Here is a 16,786-nt window from a genome sequence, read left to right as displayed (position 1 = left end):
AATTACACCGAAGCGATGCCGACCACGATGATAATAGTACCCAAAAATGCGGAATAAAATAATCAACAAGAACACAAAGATTTACGTGGTTCACCTAATATAGACTACGTCCACGGAGCACTGCAACTTTTATAACTGGAAGAAATATTACAACAAGTGTATACACCAATACACTCAATATTTCTCACTCCCAAACCCCGAGTATACCGAGAAAATAATTTCTTTAACTCACACAAGAGAATTCCCTCACTCAAGAAAAAAATACACTTTTTTTCTATGCACTCTCTTTTTATCAAAGCTGAAAAACTTTTGATTTTGGGATACAATAACTGAAGGAATTGAGCTATATTTATAACTAATTTCCTCGTTCAGTTTTCAGATTCTTTCGATGTGGGATAACATGTTTCTTTATTATTATATTTAATGTGGGCTCCACCTCATTAAAAATCTCACATAACAGAGTGGTGGCCGAAATATTTCTATAAAATTATGGAGTGGCCGAAAAGTTGAGGGTGAGAGGGGGAGGAATTTTTATGTGTGTAAAATTTATGTTATATAATCTTTAATGAAATATTTATAAACTTTAATTCCTGATCAAATCTCGAATTTTTTTTGAATCAAGATACTGTAATTTCATTATTTAAAATCTCTCTATGTATGCATTTTCTATTCTTGAAAATATCATGATCTTGTCCAATGTCAAAAAATGATTTGGAAAATTTGAGCAAAAAGAAGGCAAACAGAAAATAAGAGAAAATAAAACAAAAAATATTTTAGAAGAAAATGAAAAAACTATCTGGAAGAGTCCAATCAATATCGTTCTTCTAATGTGGAAGCTATCATTTCTAAGTCAAAATACAGATAGAAAAAACTATCTAGAAGAGTCCAATGAAGACCGTTCTTCTAGTGTGAAAACTGTCATTTCTGAATTAGGACATACTTGAAGCATAATTAGGACATGTATTCTGATTGTTATATGATTTTATCTTGTTCAATGGGCTATTAGCGTTTAACCTATAATATTTGAAGAAAACAACAATCTTCTTAATTTTGAATTTTCTTTATTTTTATGGTAAGTGGGTTAAATCGACGTGGTGTTAAACTTGGATGTTTTCTTGAATTAAAAATTGCACCTGTTCATATTTGTTTCACCGTTAGATTAAAGAGTAAATTCTGATTGGAGAATTGAGTTTGTTTCGGGAGAAAGTTACCGTTGGGTTGGAAGCCATATCTTTTAAATGAATGGAACAAATTTACTATTGCTGATTAACTCATCTCCCAACTCATACTCCTCTTATTCTCATTATTCATCTGTGCGAGAACTTGTTATGATTCTTGATATTTCATTATCTAATTCGATCACTCTACTATTTTCATCTACAATCACTTATCTTTTATCTCAAGTGGCAGAAATTGGGTATGATCCACGTGATATCTGCAGTTAGATGACAAGAAGTGGGTACGATCGAGTTGCTACAAGAATTTGATGACAATCTCCCTGACCCTTCTGAAAGTTCCTCTTTTGAATCTAATTTTGAGTCTGAGGAACATACTGATGATGATGAGTCATGAGATAGTGATGGTAAAGAAAGAGAGTCTATTGATTATTTTGCTGATGGAGCTGTAGATGTCGAGGCTGATGTGTTCAACACCAAAGACAACATTGACTTTGTGGACTATGATATGAGCAAGTCCTTCTCCACAAAGTTCTACTCTGAAGCTGCTTTATTTTTGTGTCCAATGTACATCAATAGAGAATTTATTGATGAAAAGAATATTGATATGGAGACATATGGACAACATAATTTGATTGTTTTCTTCAAAGATCGAGGAATGTTTGCCACTGTGAGTTATGCGACTCCTTATGCCAGAAGACATGTTCTGGAATTTTACTACAATATCCTGTCCAATGTTGCAGATGAAAGATCATTGAAGTTTGGCAAGGTGTTTGTCCATGACATGATTTTCAATTTTAATTCCACAGTGATAAAGGCCTTCTATAATATCTCTGTTGGAGAAGAAGAAGAAGAAGTTGCACCTGATTTCAATGTCATTGTTGATGTTTTCGCTGGAGGATTAATCAATTTGTTTCCTGATCATCCCAAAAGGATGTCTGCTGCATGTTTAACTTCATTCTATTCTGTTTTGCACAAGACCACAATCAGAAACCGGACTCCTTCCACCGACACTACAGTGGTTACTTAACCACAGGTCATAGTTCTCTACATGATTGGTACTGGTAGTACCACTTTCAATTTTGGTCGGATGATATTCAATACAGTTATGCAGTTTGCAGATGGAGGATTCAAATCCACCAGGCTCTCTTTTCCCTCCTTCATCTATGAGATTTTGGAGTCCCGAGGATTTGGGAAGGATGTAGATGAAGAACTTTTATATGTGGCTAACCAACTGAATATAGCGCCTGCATATTTAAAAAGAAACGAGAGAATGAATCTTCCATGGTCTACCTCTTATGTTTCCCAGGATGTTGGCAACATAGTTACTTTATCATCTGAAACCAAATAAGCTGAAGCTAAATCTTTTTATAGGGAAAAACCTTATGAGTATGTTGTACTATCTACCTCTCATATTCAAGCCCAAATAGATTTTGGTCAACAACAAATTCAGACCACAAGAGAGATTATTGAATTTTAATGCGGTATTTTATTCGATGCGGGATCGAGGAAAAAAGACCGTCGAAGATTTTGGCAATTTTAATGCGGTATTTTATTTTAAGCTAAGATTGGGGCATTTTAAACGATTTATTTAATTTTTAGCATTTTAAAAGCCTAATCAATTTATTAGGTGATTTTAAGATGTTAAAACTTTTAAAGTTTAGTCATTGTGCATTTTATTTTGTTAATTAGGGGATTTTGTAAGAGTAGAGGGGATTAACTTTTAACTAACATTTTTACTTATCATTAAGCAATCTAATTACCCCTACTTAATCACACACACACGTTACACACACTCACACACACTTACATAGTTTTTACACACACCACATATACAATTTTCACACACACAATTCTTTACACTATATTTCAGATTTTTTAGAGAGAAAACCTAGGGTTTTAAAAGAAAGAGCAGCCGCCCCTCTCCCTTCGTTTTTCCAGCAAGTTTTCGTGGGTTTTGTTGCAAGAAAATCGTTTCACGGTCGTTTCGGATCGTCTCTCGCATCCTTCCCGCTTCGGTATCGTCGTTTCGGTATTTCAATTCGTCAAAAGGCATGTATATTCTTTCATTTCTGCATCGATCTTGGTGTATATTATGTAAGACGTTTGAGCAAATATAGTTGGATCACTTTTGAAATGGTTTTTGGATCTCAAAACTCGAATTTACTGTCTTTTTAATTACTGCGACTTTTCGGTCGATTTTCTGGAAAAAACTTTCAACCTATGAAACGTAAAACTTTTCGATACCTTTGATTTGATATAAAATTCTAAATATTTGGATAAGAATTGAGTGAGTTATGACCGTTTTTGTGGGACTGGTCAAACTGCGTTTTTTTCGAAAAATATGTTCTTGATGTGTTCTTGAAGTTTTATTGTTGCAGGTTTTGTTGGGGATCAATTGGTTAGCGCTACTTTGTTAAGTACATCGAGAATGATGTTGGGATGATTGTTGGTGTTTCGTTTCATGTCGTTAGGCACTCGGTTGAATTAGAAGTCGTAGGAATTGATTTGGTGTCAAATGTCGTGTTCACGGATTGGGTTGCGTCGTTTGTGATGCGTAGTTGTTTTGATGTGTTTGTTGGAGTTTTATTATGTGCCATAGCATCCTAGGATGAGTCTCGAGGCATTGGTTCATGGTCCGTATGATCGAGTTAGGAGGGATAAGCCTTAAGTGTAGTGTTTCTTCGTTGGTTCGCGATTCCAGCACCTACATGGACCTGTAGACGGACCCTGGCATGGGGTCCGTGCACTTTTTCCTTCAAAATATGAATTTCCAGTGCCTACCCGGACCCCTACACGGACACGGGGTCCGTGTACCCCTTTTAAATTTTTTTTATTTTTTTATACAAATATAAAATGTAGGATTTGGTTTGTGGTTATGAATATAAAATATAGGATTTGGTTGGGGTTTTATGTCATGATTTAGTACGATGATTAAACGCGGTCAAGTCCCGAGAGATTTAAAACATCATAAGGAAAATTGTCATTTTTGGGTGTGAGCATGGCTATACATCTAAGCTATGAAAGATAAGTGTTTGAACTCATGTTAGTATGTGCAGCAGTGGTCCAAAGTGAGATCCAACGAATCTCTCAACGCCAAGTAAGTATGTTCGACGTGCGAAAGAAAATATTTTCAAGTTTTTTGAGGTATGCTAAATGTCTTGTGACCAATCCACCCCGGTAAAGCATGACCGGGTTTAGATCAAAATTGGAAAGCGGTAAAGCATGACCAGGGACCAATCCATCCGTTAAAGCATGAACAGGGATCTCATGTATGTGGCAGTGGATCTTCCCTGTCAGGCCCAGTACTGTGGTTTAGTCTGATCATGCGTATTTAAGTATGTGTCACTTGCTTTGAAACATATCTCTACGCAAAATGATGAAATTCACGTATGTTCAAGTATGTATGTTGCAAGTATGTTTCAGAAAAGTTTCACGTTATGACACATCTATGTTATGTATGTAAATTCAAGCTTTTACACGCATGTTCAAGTTTCAAATATGTACGTTCTATTTTAAAGATTGCATGTGGTTTTACTACGTAATACTTATTATGACCAGTTTATACATGTTGAGTCTTTAGACTCACTAGACTTGATCGATGCAGGTGAGGATGAATTTGAGGAGATGAGAGGTGGGGACCAGTGAGCTGGCTTGGACTGAGCGGGAAGCTAAACCCGAGGACCGCTCATGTTTTTAAGTTTTTATGCGATGCTTAAACTACTCTAAATTTACGTTTTGGGTTATGATGTTTAAACAAGTATTTTTCTTTAGCAACTTTATATGTGATCTATCTTATTGCAAATACTTTTTGGTTGGATAGTTAATTTAGGATTACAATTTGAAAGTTTATTTTATACTTGATTTTTTTTTATTTTTTCGCAAATTTCAAGTAGTTCAAAATACGGTACGTTACAGAGATAATACATATAAAAAGATAACATATTTTTTATGTTTGTCCAGAAAGACAAAAAAGAGAGATTGAAAGAAATTTTTTATTCTTTAATAAAAATTTTAATAAAATTTTCTTGTTGATAATATTGTGATATTAACATATGAAGTTTTACCTTTCTAGACTAATAAGATTTTTCTAGAATATTGATATCTATTATAAGGTTTTCTAAAATATTGATATTTAGTATAAGATCTCTAGATATTGTACCATTGTTAAAATAGTTTATTTCCTAATGAAATTTTTGTTTCCATATTTGTGTAAGAATCTATACAAAGAATAAACTCTAGGACAAAAGAAGTTTATAAATAAGATATCATTGTTGTTGCGCGCGTGTGGTTTTTTTTGAGTTGAAAGAGAGCAGTGAAACGCCGCAGGAAGAGCAAGAAATTACGTGAGTGAATTAATAAAGAGCTCAAATCAAGGCATATTGAAGTATTGCCATGAAGTGCTGATAACATTCAATCACAACTTCTAATCATTCTTTTGAATAATGTGTCGTTTATTCGAGAATTTCGGCTTCACGTTTGTTGCATCCGTAGCTTTGATTATACGGTTTGAAATATATCTTTGGATGCACTTTGCTCCCTCACTTGTTAAAGAAGTCAACTTTTACTCTTTCACTAATATTGATTTTTGTAAAATGATAAATTTTCTAGTGAATCGTATTTTTCTGAGGCACCACACAAGTATAAAATATTTATATTTGTGCATGATTTATTATGTCTTATTTTACTCATTAAAGTTTATTTGTGTGTTTAATTAATATATTATTGATTTTTGTAAACTGATAAGTTTTCTAGTGAATCGTATTGTCACGAGGAGATCGCATAAGTATAAAGTATTATACATATACATTATTTATTATGTCTTATTTTATTCATTAAAATTTATTTGTGTGTTTATTTAATATATTCCGCTGCATATTGTGAATATGTGTTACATCACTTGCACACAACACATAAATCTGGTAAACATAATCTTATTATTTTTGTACTTTTATGTTAAACAATTATTTCAAAATGACTTTTTGTTGTGATAAATTTCAAAATATAACTATTTGAGATTTGTAATTCATTGCTATTTGGATATGTCCAAATATTCCAATGAATTTGTTATTAATTTCAAATCCGTAAGTCCAAATGAAACCTATAAATTTAGTGCGCAAAATTTCTTGGCGAGTAGCTCTTAAACTGGTTCTCATATCGAATATTTATTCTGCTGCTGTTTCCCTCCATTTTGCAGAAAACATGTGGATTGGATAAGTTCAAATCTACATGAAAATGTAGAATCTACACAGAAAAGATACGTGTAATGAATGACCTTTTGCATTTGATTACTGATTACAGTTGCTTTTTTCCCCCTTAAAAAGGAACACATCGTACAATGAAAATATGCAATAAAGTTGTCTTGTCTCGTGTTACCTCAAAATCACACCTAGTTTTAGGTCAAAAATTTTATAGTAATTCTCTTAGCGAGATTTTCTTACAAATATTTATCCGTGAGATGAGTTAACTCTACCGATATCCCCAATAAAAAATAATACTCTTAGCATAAAAAATAATACTTTTTCATGGATGACCTAAATAAGATACATGTCTCACAAAATAAGACTCGTGAGACCGTCTCACATAAGTTTTTGCCGAAAATTTAATATGTCTAAATCGACTTGAACAACGAACAACTATCAACTTTAATCTCTTTAGGTTACGTATGGTATGAGAGATTAGGTGGGTTTATAGTTTTTTAACCCACCTAATCTCATGTTTGGTAGGATTTTTATTTAATCAAGTCAATCGCTGCTATAAATGATTAGGTCATATTAACTGGGATAAAATAATCACTCATCACCTTCTAGGATTATTTATCCAACTCTTAATCCATATTATTTTTTTAATTTTACCCTTCTCCTATATCCAAACTCACCACCACTTCCCGCCACCGATCGCCGCAGACCAACGCCGACCGACCGCCGTCGGCCGACAACCGCCAATTGCCGGACGCCGCCGACTGACAGCCGAACGCCGGCAGACCGCCGCCGCTGCATGCCGACCGATCACCTCCGGCCGACCACATCCGCCGCCGCCGACAACCGCCGCCGGCGGTCGGCCGACCGACCGATCACCTGCCACCACACCACCGCCGAAGTGGATGGGCAATTTTGTCAATTCATCAAAAGATTCTTAATTATCCGATTCTTAACAATCATACCAAACATAATATTATTTTATCATTATATATTATATTTCTACTTCAATCATTCTTTTTATCATTTCTCTCTTAATCATTTCATAATTTTATCCTCCACCCAAACTTAGCCTTAGTCTAAAACAAAATAACAAGTCAAATAATTCATAAATCAACCTACAATAACAAATAATCCAGCTAAATTCCCAAACTTTCCAACGTTGAATTATTTATTATGACTTCGTCCTAAACTCTAAATAATCTCAAAATATAATAGATAGTTTGTGGAATTCCAATATGAAAAATATATCTCACAATTTTTTTAGAGCATTCGAAATTAATTAAAAGAGATAAAATTGTAGTTAAAGGAGATTAAAGTGAGATATTTCATTTTTGACTTTTTTCTACAAAGTTGATGGGAACGTATCTCTGTTTTGAGACAAAGTCCAGAAAAATAAAGTTATAATTAATTCAACACCATATTAGTCTATTTCTCACGACTTCCCTTTCATTTTTATTCAACAATACTCGAGAAAGCACGCGCGCACACATATTTATAAGTAGGTAAAAAATAATATTTTTAAAATAAAAATAAAAGTAGGTCTCTCGTTAGACGATCTCACTTATCTATATTCGAGATTCGGATCGTCCCGATACATATTTAACAATGAAAAATAAAATTTTAGACATAAAAATAATATTGTTTAATGAGTCAGGTTGGGTCGGAGATCTGTTTTACAAAATTGATGTGTGAGATCGTATCATAACATTTTTGTGAAAAAATAATACTTTTAATGAGTTAGGTCGAATATGAAAAATATCTTACAAAAGACAACAACTTGTGTGAGACGGTCTCACAGGTCGTATTTTGTGAGACAGATATTTTATTTGAGTCATCCATGAAAAATTATTATTTTTTATGTTAAGAGTATTATCCTTCTCATAGATAAAGATCTGAGAGACCGTCTCACAAGAGACCTACTTCTCACAAAATTATATCGCGTAACAATCTCATACGGGTTTTTGTGCATATTTATCACTTAGTTATAATCATTGAAAAATGAGAAATCGTGAATATTTTGTATTACAAATTAAAATTCGTAAATGTTGTAATTAATAAATATAAAATACCAAATCCAGCTTTATTTCATATAAAATAAAACTATTTTATTGTACTTAATTTAAATCACATTATAAAAACAAAAGAATAAGTCTCTTGTGAGATTATTAAACGAATTTTTATCTGTGAGACGAGTCAACTCTACCGATATTCACAATAAAAAGTAATACTCTTAACATAAAAAATAATACTTTTTTATGAATGACCCAAATAAGAGCCCGTTTAACCGTCTCACACAAGTTTTTACCAAAACAAAATTCATGCTCGATCCTACCATATATAGTTAAATCTAATTATGGTTAACTAAAACGCACACGCACACACATATATATTATTACTCAAAATATCTTTTTCTCACTGTATTTTTAATTTTATAAGAAACAAAAACATATTAAAAATTTAAAAACAGATAATTAGACTTTATATTAAAATTTAAAGATATACTATATATACATATATATTGAATTTGTTTTTCAAGAAAAAAGAAGATATGTTTATATATTATATACACAATAAAACGTGTGTGTGCGTGTGTGTGTATATATGTATATATATTGCATTTGTTTTTCAAGAAAAAAAGAAGATATGTTTATCGTGTGTGTGTGTATATATATATATATATATTGTATATATATTGCATTTGTTTTTCAAGAAAAAAAGAAGATATGTTTATTGTGTGTATGTATATATATATATTGCATTTGTTTTTCAAGAAAAAAAGAAGATATGTTTATTGTGTGTATATATATATATATATTGCATTTGTTTTTCAAGAAAAAAAGAAGATATGTTTATTTAGTATACACAATAAAACGTTGGGAAAAAATATGAAATGGAATACGCGTCCGTTAACAAAATCCCAATTATGAATGAAATCACAACGTTAAATTTCCCGATTTTTAGCAAAACCCATTATTGAGAATCTGTCCGTATACACACATTCATATTCATACGACGGTATGTATACACAGTAAGAGCCAGTTTTCTATCACATCCTGTAATACCGACGCAGTACCAAACAAAAACACAAAGCTTGCGGCTGTGGAAATGACCCATCAATGATAAAGAGGGTTTAGAATTTTAGAGAAAATCTCGTAGCTGTAGCTGGGAGCGGCTTTCGCAACAACAGCTGCTGATCAAAACTCCATTTTTCTTAATTTCACTTTGTAAGTTTAATCTCGGGTGGCAGCGAGATTTTCTAGTTTGCCACGAAGTGTTTGAAAATTCAAATTCTTTGAAGTTTTGTGGAAGGCCCATTTGCTGAGGATTTAGTATTTTGAAGTTTCCATTGGCTAGAGTTTCTTGATATGGAGTTGTTGAACTTTTTGATGATTTTTGATGATGCGGGTTTGTGTAAATATTGTTGTTCGACTGTTCTTCGTCAGAATAAGTTCATTTGTGAAGTTGTTGACCTAAGTTGTCAGTAAAGATTCTTCATTTTTCTTCAGTTTCTGAAGAGTCTCAATGCGATGAAAAGCTATGTTCTTCGTTGAATTGTGTTTGAAAAGTGAATTTTGAATAGCTTTATTCAATATGCTCAGATTTCAATAAATCTGAAAGTTATTGAGATGCTTTATCTGTGAATAAATGTCAATATCAGTTTATAAACTCGTTCTTTAGTGATGAAAATTTATATTTGCCGGACTTATCACCGGGTATTGTATTTTTTGTATATCTTCATGATCAGTTTGTTTTGGCGAACAAACTAGTTGACTAAGTTTCTTTTCCTCCTTTTGGCCCTTTAAAGAGAGACAACAAACTTTTCCTTTTCCAATTTATGGTTGGATTGAGTCTCAATTTTATTTTATTGATTAATTACCTAAATCTGGGTTAATTTGTGTTTCTGTAAGTTCATTTAAAGTATCCTGTTTATTTTCTTTTAATTGAGGGACTCATTCTTAATATTTGGTCTTAAAATTATTTTGGATGATTTAGTTGTGAGTGTAAAATGTGATTCTATAGTAAAATATTTGGGAGATCTAAGTCGTGGATTTTAATGCATTGCACAATCCAACCACAAGTTTCTTTCACCGTGGTTATTTTCTTGGATGCAGACCTAATTAAAGTTAATTTGCTATATGTGTTCTTTGGTTCAGGTTTCCTTTTGTTATTCCCTAAAAGTTCGTCTTCGTCTTCTACCAGCTTCTAACACCGTTTCTGATTTAGCAGGTAGCATCAAATTCATATTTCTTGGAGGAATTTGTTTCATTTGTCATATCATATATCAGTAATCAAGATATGAAAGCTTATTTCTTGACATGCTAAAGACGCTTCATGTTGCTTTGACCAGTTTTTGACAAACATCAAGGAGAGTTGTGTTTCTATCTGTTTCTGGAGTTATGGCAACCCTATCACATTCTGAGTCTAGGCGCTTGTATTCTTGGTGGTGGGACAGCCACATTAGCCCAAAAAACTCAAAATGGCTCCAAGAAAATCTCACAGGTGATGCGGCTTTCTCATGTGGTCTCTTTAGTTCCATCTTTGACAATGCTTCATGATAACAAAAAAATTTAAGCTGATATTTGAACGTGTTGCATTCTTTGTTCTGATGCACTTACAAAATTATTTTCATCATGGGGTGAATTTTGAAGTAATAGAAACATAGTGAAAAAGCCAAGTAGTCAACACAATGCTAGATTTATATTGCTTTTGAATCTATGCCGAATTTCTTCTGTTTTAACCATAAACAACTTGTTAATTGCCTAAACCGAAAAATCCTTACGACTGCATTGCTGAATCTCATCCCTTAATTTTGTTTGTCTGACAACTAATATTGTCTACAGATATGGACGGCAAAGTTAAATCAATGATCAAGCTTATCGAAGAAGATGCAGATTCATTTGTACGAAGGGCTGAAATGTACTACAAGAAAAGGCCTGAGTTGATGAAATTGGTCGAGGAGTTCTACCGGGCTTATCGTGCGCTGGCTGAAAGATATAATCATGCGACAGGGGAACTTCATCAGGCCCATTGCACCTTAGCAGAGGCTTTATCTGAAGAACTACCTTTTGAACTGGCTGAAGATTCACCTTCTAAAATTTTGACCAAAGATGTGGAACCTCATACACCAGAAAATAAACTTCTTATTCGTGAAGGATCAGTACGAAAATGTCCAAAAGGGGAAAAAGGGAGAGAAGAGAACTTTCGAGATGAAGTGCTCAAATTGTCAAATGAAAATCATATTCTTAAAGATGAGGTTTTTCATGAGACAGGAAGAGCAGAAAAAGCCGAGAGTGAAGTTCAAGACTTGAAAAAAAATCTCGCTAACGTGCAAGTTGAAAAGGATGCGTTCCTCTTACTGTATCAACAGTGCCTAAAAAGGCTATCTGATATAGAGGGAGAGCTTAATAATGCACAAAATGATGTTAGGAGGCTGGATGACGAATCAAGTAAATCTGAAATAGAGGTTCAAACGTTGAAAGAAGCCCTCCTTCATTTAGAGGGTGAAAAAGTTTCTGCTTTGGTCAAACATACTGAGTATTTGCAGAAGATATCAAATCTGGAGGCTATGGTTTCTCTGGTCGAAGAAGATAGGAAGGGGCTTGACGAGAGAGCAATCCAAGCACAAAGCGAAGCTCAATCTATGAAAGATGAAATACTGAGACTAAATATTGCAAATACAGCTGCAGTTGATCAGTACAAGCAGTGTCTTGTAAAAATATTAGATTTAGAGAAGGTAATATCTGCTATGGAAGATGAGGCCAAACTGCTAAACATGCATGCAAAAAGATCTGAAGCTGCAGTCATGGAACTTCAAAAGGCTCTTGCTCAGCTGAACAAGGAGAAAGAAGCTTCGACTCTCGAGTACAAGTGCTGCTTGGAGAAAATAAACCAGCTTGAGAAAGATTTATCTATGGCTGTAGTGAATCTAAAGCACCTTGAAAATGAAGTCCTGATCGGAAATGCTAAATTCCGAAATGTGGAAGAGAATCGCGTACTTTTGGAGGTATCAAATCAATCACTGAGAGTCGAGGCAGAGAATCTGGTCAAGAAGATTGCCATGAAAGATCAAGAACTTTCAACAAAGGGGGAGCAGTTGGAGAAGCTTGAGAATCATTTACAAGAAGAGAACACCCATTGCCAACAAGTTGAAGCCGTGCTGAAGAATCTGCAAATTTTGAATTCTCAATCTAAAGATGATAATAGAGCTCTGCAACTGGAGTTAAAAAATGTTCTTGAAATGCTCAAGGAATTGGAAATCTGTAAGAATGGCTTAGAAGTTGAGATTCAGCAGGTTAGGGATGACAATCGTAGTTTGAGTCAATCAAACTTGTCATCAAATGTCAAAATGGAGAATATGGAAAATGAGATCATCAGCCTGAGAAAGTTGAAGCAGAAGCTTGAAAAGGAAGTTTCACTACAAATGGGCTCTAGTAAATCCCTTCAGCAGGAGATACTATCTTTGAAAGAGGAAATTAAAGAATTGAGTAGTAGCTATATGGCTTTAATTGAGCAAGTAAAAGCAGCAGGTCTGAACCCAGCATGTGTTGGAGCTTCATTGAAGAATTTAGAGGATGAGAACATGAGGCTGAGACATATTTGTGACGAGGGTATCAACGAGAAAGAAATTTTGTTGAAGAAGTTGGAAAACATGGAAGACCTTTTAAAGAAAAAATCTGTCGATGAAAGCTCCTTGTCGGACTTGAATGGAGAAAAGACCATCTTTATTAGGGAGAAAGCTTCTCTTCTCTCTCAGTTACATGCTGTGACAGAGACTATGCATAGGCTACTGGAGAAAAATGCTGTTCTTGAGAATTCTCTATCTGCTGCAAAAGTTGAACTCGGAGGTTTGAGGGAGAAATCGAAGGGTTTGGAAGAGGTCTGTGAACTGCTTAAAAGCGAAAGATCTTATCTTCTAACCGAAAGGGGTACCTTGTTACTTAAGTTGGAAACTGTTGAGAGGAAATTAGGAAGCCTGGAGAACAGATTTTTCAGATTGGAAGAAGAATATGCGGACTTAGAGAAAGAGAAGAAAGTTGTAAACTCTCAGGTGGAAGAATTCAAAGTGTCCTTGGGTGTGGAGAAGCAAGAGCGAGTGAGCACCCAGATTCAAAGTGAGATCTTATTTGTTGGACTACAAAGCCAGATTCATCTCCTGAAAGAAGAAAATGAATGGAAGAAGAATGAATATGCAGAGGAACTTGAAAGAGCTCAAAAATCACAGTTTGAGATATCCATTTTGCAGAAATTTATTGAGGATATGGAAGAAAAAAATTATTCGCTCATTATTGAGTGTCAGAAACATGTAGAGGCTTCCAAATTAGCAGAGAAAGTGATCTCTGAGCTGGAGAGTGAAAGCCTTGAGCAACAGGTGGAAACTGAGCTCCTCCTTGATGAAATCAAAAGATTAAGGTTGGATATATATCGAGTGTTTAGGGCTGTCGAAACTGGTATGGATTATGCTCTTGATGGAAAGATTGCAAACGAACAAACTTTCGTAAATCACGTCCTGGGAAATATCGAAGATATGAAACGTTCCATCTCCAAATATGAGGATGATAAGCAGCAGCTCTTGGTTGAGAACTCAGTCCTCATTACTGTACTCGAGCAGTTGGAATCTGAAGGCATGGAAATTGAGTCACAGAAGATATATTTTGAGAATGAGTTGAAATTCATGCTTAAGAATCATACCATACATAAATCTGAAAAACACAAAATTCTCGAGATGAACAAACAATTGAAATTGGATTTGAGTGAGGGCCGTCAGCGTGCTGCTAAACTTGAGGCTGAATTGGTGAGTCTTTGTGTCAAGCAGGCTGATTTGCAAAAATCTTGCAGCACATTACAAGAAACATATGCTAGAGTGACGGAGGAAAACATGTCTTTGCGGAAGAAATTTTCTGATTTAAAGGATGAGAAATGGCACACAGATCAGCAAAATGATGCTGCTGTCCTAGATTTCTTGGCCACTGGTAATAAATCTGCAATTCTACGGAGCTTTGGGGCAGAGAAAATGATGGAATTAAAGACTATTCTTGAAGATCTGAACAGACAGCATGATGCTAATTGTACCCTTGAAAAAGAAATGAGTGTTTTGAGAGGGCAGCTGGAGTTGCAAAAGGTGGGAAATTTGGAACTTACTGGTGCTGTTCAGACTTTGGAAATGGAGATTCAAGGGATCAGAGAATACAATGTTCAGATGAAAAGGGGTATGATAAATGGTAAAGAAAGTTTAATTCAAACAGAAGCTAAGCTCTTGGATGCCGAAGCGAAGCTTGAAGCTGCTGAAAATTTGAACTTGACCCTGTGCAAAATGGTGGAAAAATTGAAATCTGACATCCAAGGATCACTGCAGACAAAACAAGATCGAGGAAAGAGCATACTCCAACTGTCTGAGAACAATATTGTTCAAAAGAAGGAAATTGAGAGCCTTAATTCAGCTAATACAGACATAGAGTCTGAAATCCAGGACATGAATGATGAGTTTGAACTCTGGGAGGCTGAAGCTTCGGCATTTTATTTTGACCTTCAAGTCTGTTCTATTCATGAAGTTATGTTTCAAAATAAAGTTCAGGAGCTTACGGGAGTGTGTCGAAGTTTACAGAGTGAAAGTGCGGAAAAAACCTTTGAGAACGAACAGATGAAAGGGAAGATTTTTTTGATGGAGAGTGAAATCGGAGGGTTAAAATCCGAATTAAATGCATATGCTCCGGTCATTGCTTCTCTAAAAGATGATATAGCATTTCTTGAACACAATGCACTTCTTCATTCAAAGCTTAAAGCAACACTAACTGAAGAGCCGGAGGTAATGTCCTTCATCATTTAAGTTTCTTCAACTTATAATTTAATGTCTTAGAAGTTTCTTATTATCTTTCGAACCCTCTTCATTATGTTTAGTTTCTTCATTTTTTTGCAGTTTCTGGAAGTTGCTGCTCATCCCAGAAGAAATATCTCGAAGAAAACTCATGTTGACTCCCTCCTTGGCTTGAAGAAATTGCAGGGAAGAATAAAAACAGTTCGAAAGTTGATGGAGGAAACGAAAAATCCCATTTTTCAGGGAAGATCAATCTCTGATACCAAACAAGAAGGTCCTGTGAAAGATATTGAGGACTTGAAACGGCGTCGTTTCTTTGGTCAAGATAGACGCAAGTTGCAGAAGATAAAAAATAAAGCCTCTAAAGTTTGGAATGGAATGCTAATGAAAGATATTCCTGTCGACCAAGTTCCCCACGCAAAAAGAGGTGATTCAGGGGCAGATGATCAGGTTCTTGATCTTTGTGAAACTTCTAAAAATGGGAAGAGAGATCAAACAATCGGAGGGTCGCATACAGTGTCTTATCAGATGGTGGCGAAGGATAAAGTTTTCAATAATTCTGAAAATGGAAAGCATAAAACTGATACTCCCTTTACCGACTCGGATGTGGAGAAAGAGTTAGGAGTGGATAAGTTGCAGGCGTCAGCAAGAAATATGGCATTCTTTCCAGAAGTGAACGACAGAACAATCCACGATAGACTTGCCTTGAATGCCTATAAACTCGAGATTCTTCAGACAACCGCGCAGAACTTGAGAACCAAATTGGCGATGAACCAACACAGCAGAAAGGCCAAGAATGTCGATTTTGAAACAATTCACCAACAGTTACTTGTGGCTGAGGAAACTGTTTTACACTTAATGGAGTGGAACCTGATAATGGCAGAAAATATCGAGGAGACCCCTTGTCAAGATGAAGTTTCATCACCAAACGGATCCAAGATAATGCAGAGAACAAATATCACAGAACAGGCCAGAAAAGGGTCTGAGAAGATCGACTGGTTGCAGCTAGAGCTCCAGAAAATTCAATATATTTTACTGAAATTCGAGGATGGGAAGAAAAACAAGGGGAGAAGCAAGTTCTTCAAGAGCAAAACTGTGATACTGCGGGACTTCATGTATAATGGAAGGAAGAAGAGTGGGAAGCGTAAGAAGAGTCCTCTCTGTGGATGCTTAAAGCCATCAAGTAGCATGAATAGGAGAAGCTCCTAATTTGGATTTATTAGTATTGTAATTTGTGTGTTAGGATCTTGTGTTCAAATTCTTAGCTGTATAAAACTGATTTCTTTAGTGTAGGGGAACTGTAAGAACTAGATTTTATATAATTCACGTCAGTCTTTGATAATCTCTTTGATGCTCCCTTCCGAATTTTCGCAACGATGAAGACATTAAATTATTGCTGATTATAATACTTATTTTTTAAATTACTCACAAGGCTCAAATGAGAAGTTAAAAATCTGGATATCGATTCTTGGTTTTCTTATATATATTTTTTAGAGATATCTCAAAAGAAAAATATAAAGGATAATATTGTATTGTTAATTTATTGATTTGAATAATGCGAAATAATTAGATAAATGATTAATTATTTAATTGATGAA

The 16,786-nt window shown here is 34.7% G+C and overlaps 1 protein-coding gene across 6 annotated transcripts; it reads left to right on the top strand.

The window, feature by feature from the left end:
- Positions 1 to 9,402: 9,402 nt before the first annotated feature.
- On the top strand, positions 9,403 to 16,531 carry LOC142504556 (protein NETWORKED 1A-like). 6 transcript variants are annotated; one of them, XM_075617406.1, is made up of 5 exons: positions 9,403 to 9,600; positions 10,531 to 10,603; positions 10,725 to 10,876; positions 11,218 to 15,179; positions 15,291 to 16,531. In XM_075617406.1, exons 3-5 carry the CDS (start codon positions 10,774 to 10,776, stop codon positions 16,395 to 16,397), a joined length of 5,172 nt encoding a protein of 1,723 aa, XP_075473521.1. In that variant the 5' UTR covers positions 9,403 to 9,600; positions 10,531 to 10,603; positions 10,725 to 10,773; the 3' UTR covers positions 16,398 to 16,531. The 6 variants fall into 6 exon arrangements, with proteins under 6 accessions (XP_075473521.1, XP_075473525.1, XP_075473524.1 ...); XM_075617410.1 differs by lacking the exon at positions 10,531 to 10,603; XM_075617409.1 differs by lacking the exon at positions 10,531 to 10,603 and having other exon boundaries at positions 10,663 to 10,876.
- Positions 16,532 to 16,786: the final 255 nt, after the last annotated feature.

The sequence above is a fragment of the Primulina tabacum genome, chromosome 9, assembly GCF_025594145.1.
Source record: "Primulina tabacum isolate GXHZ01 chromosome 9, ASM2559414v2, whole genome shotgun sequence".
NCBI classification, from domain to species: domain Eukaryota; kingdom Viridiplantae; phylum Streptophyta; class Magnoliopsida; order Lamiales; family Gesneriaceae; genus Primulina; species Primulina tabacum.
The sequence above is the reverse complement of the archived record's forward strand: the minus strand, read 5'-3'. Positions and strand labels throughout refer to the sequence as shown.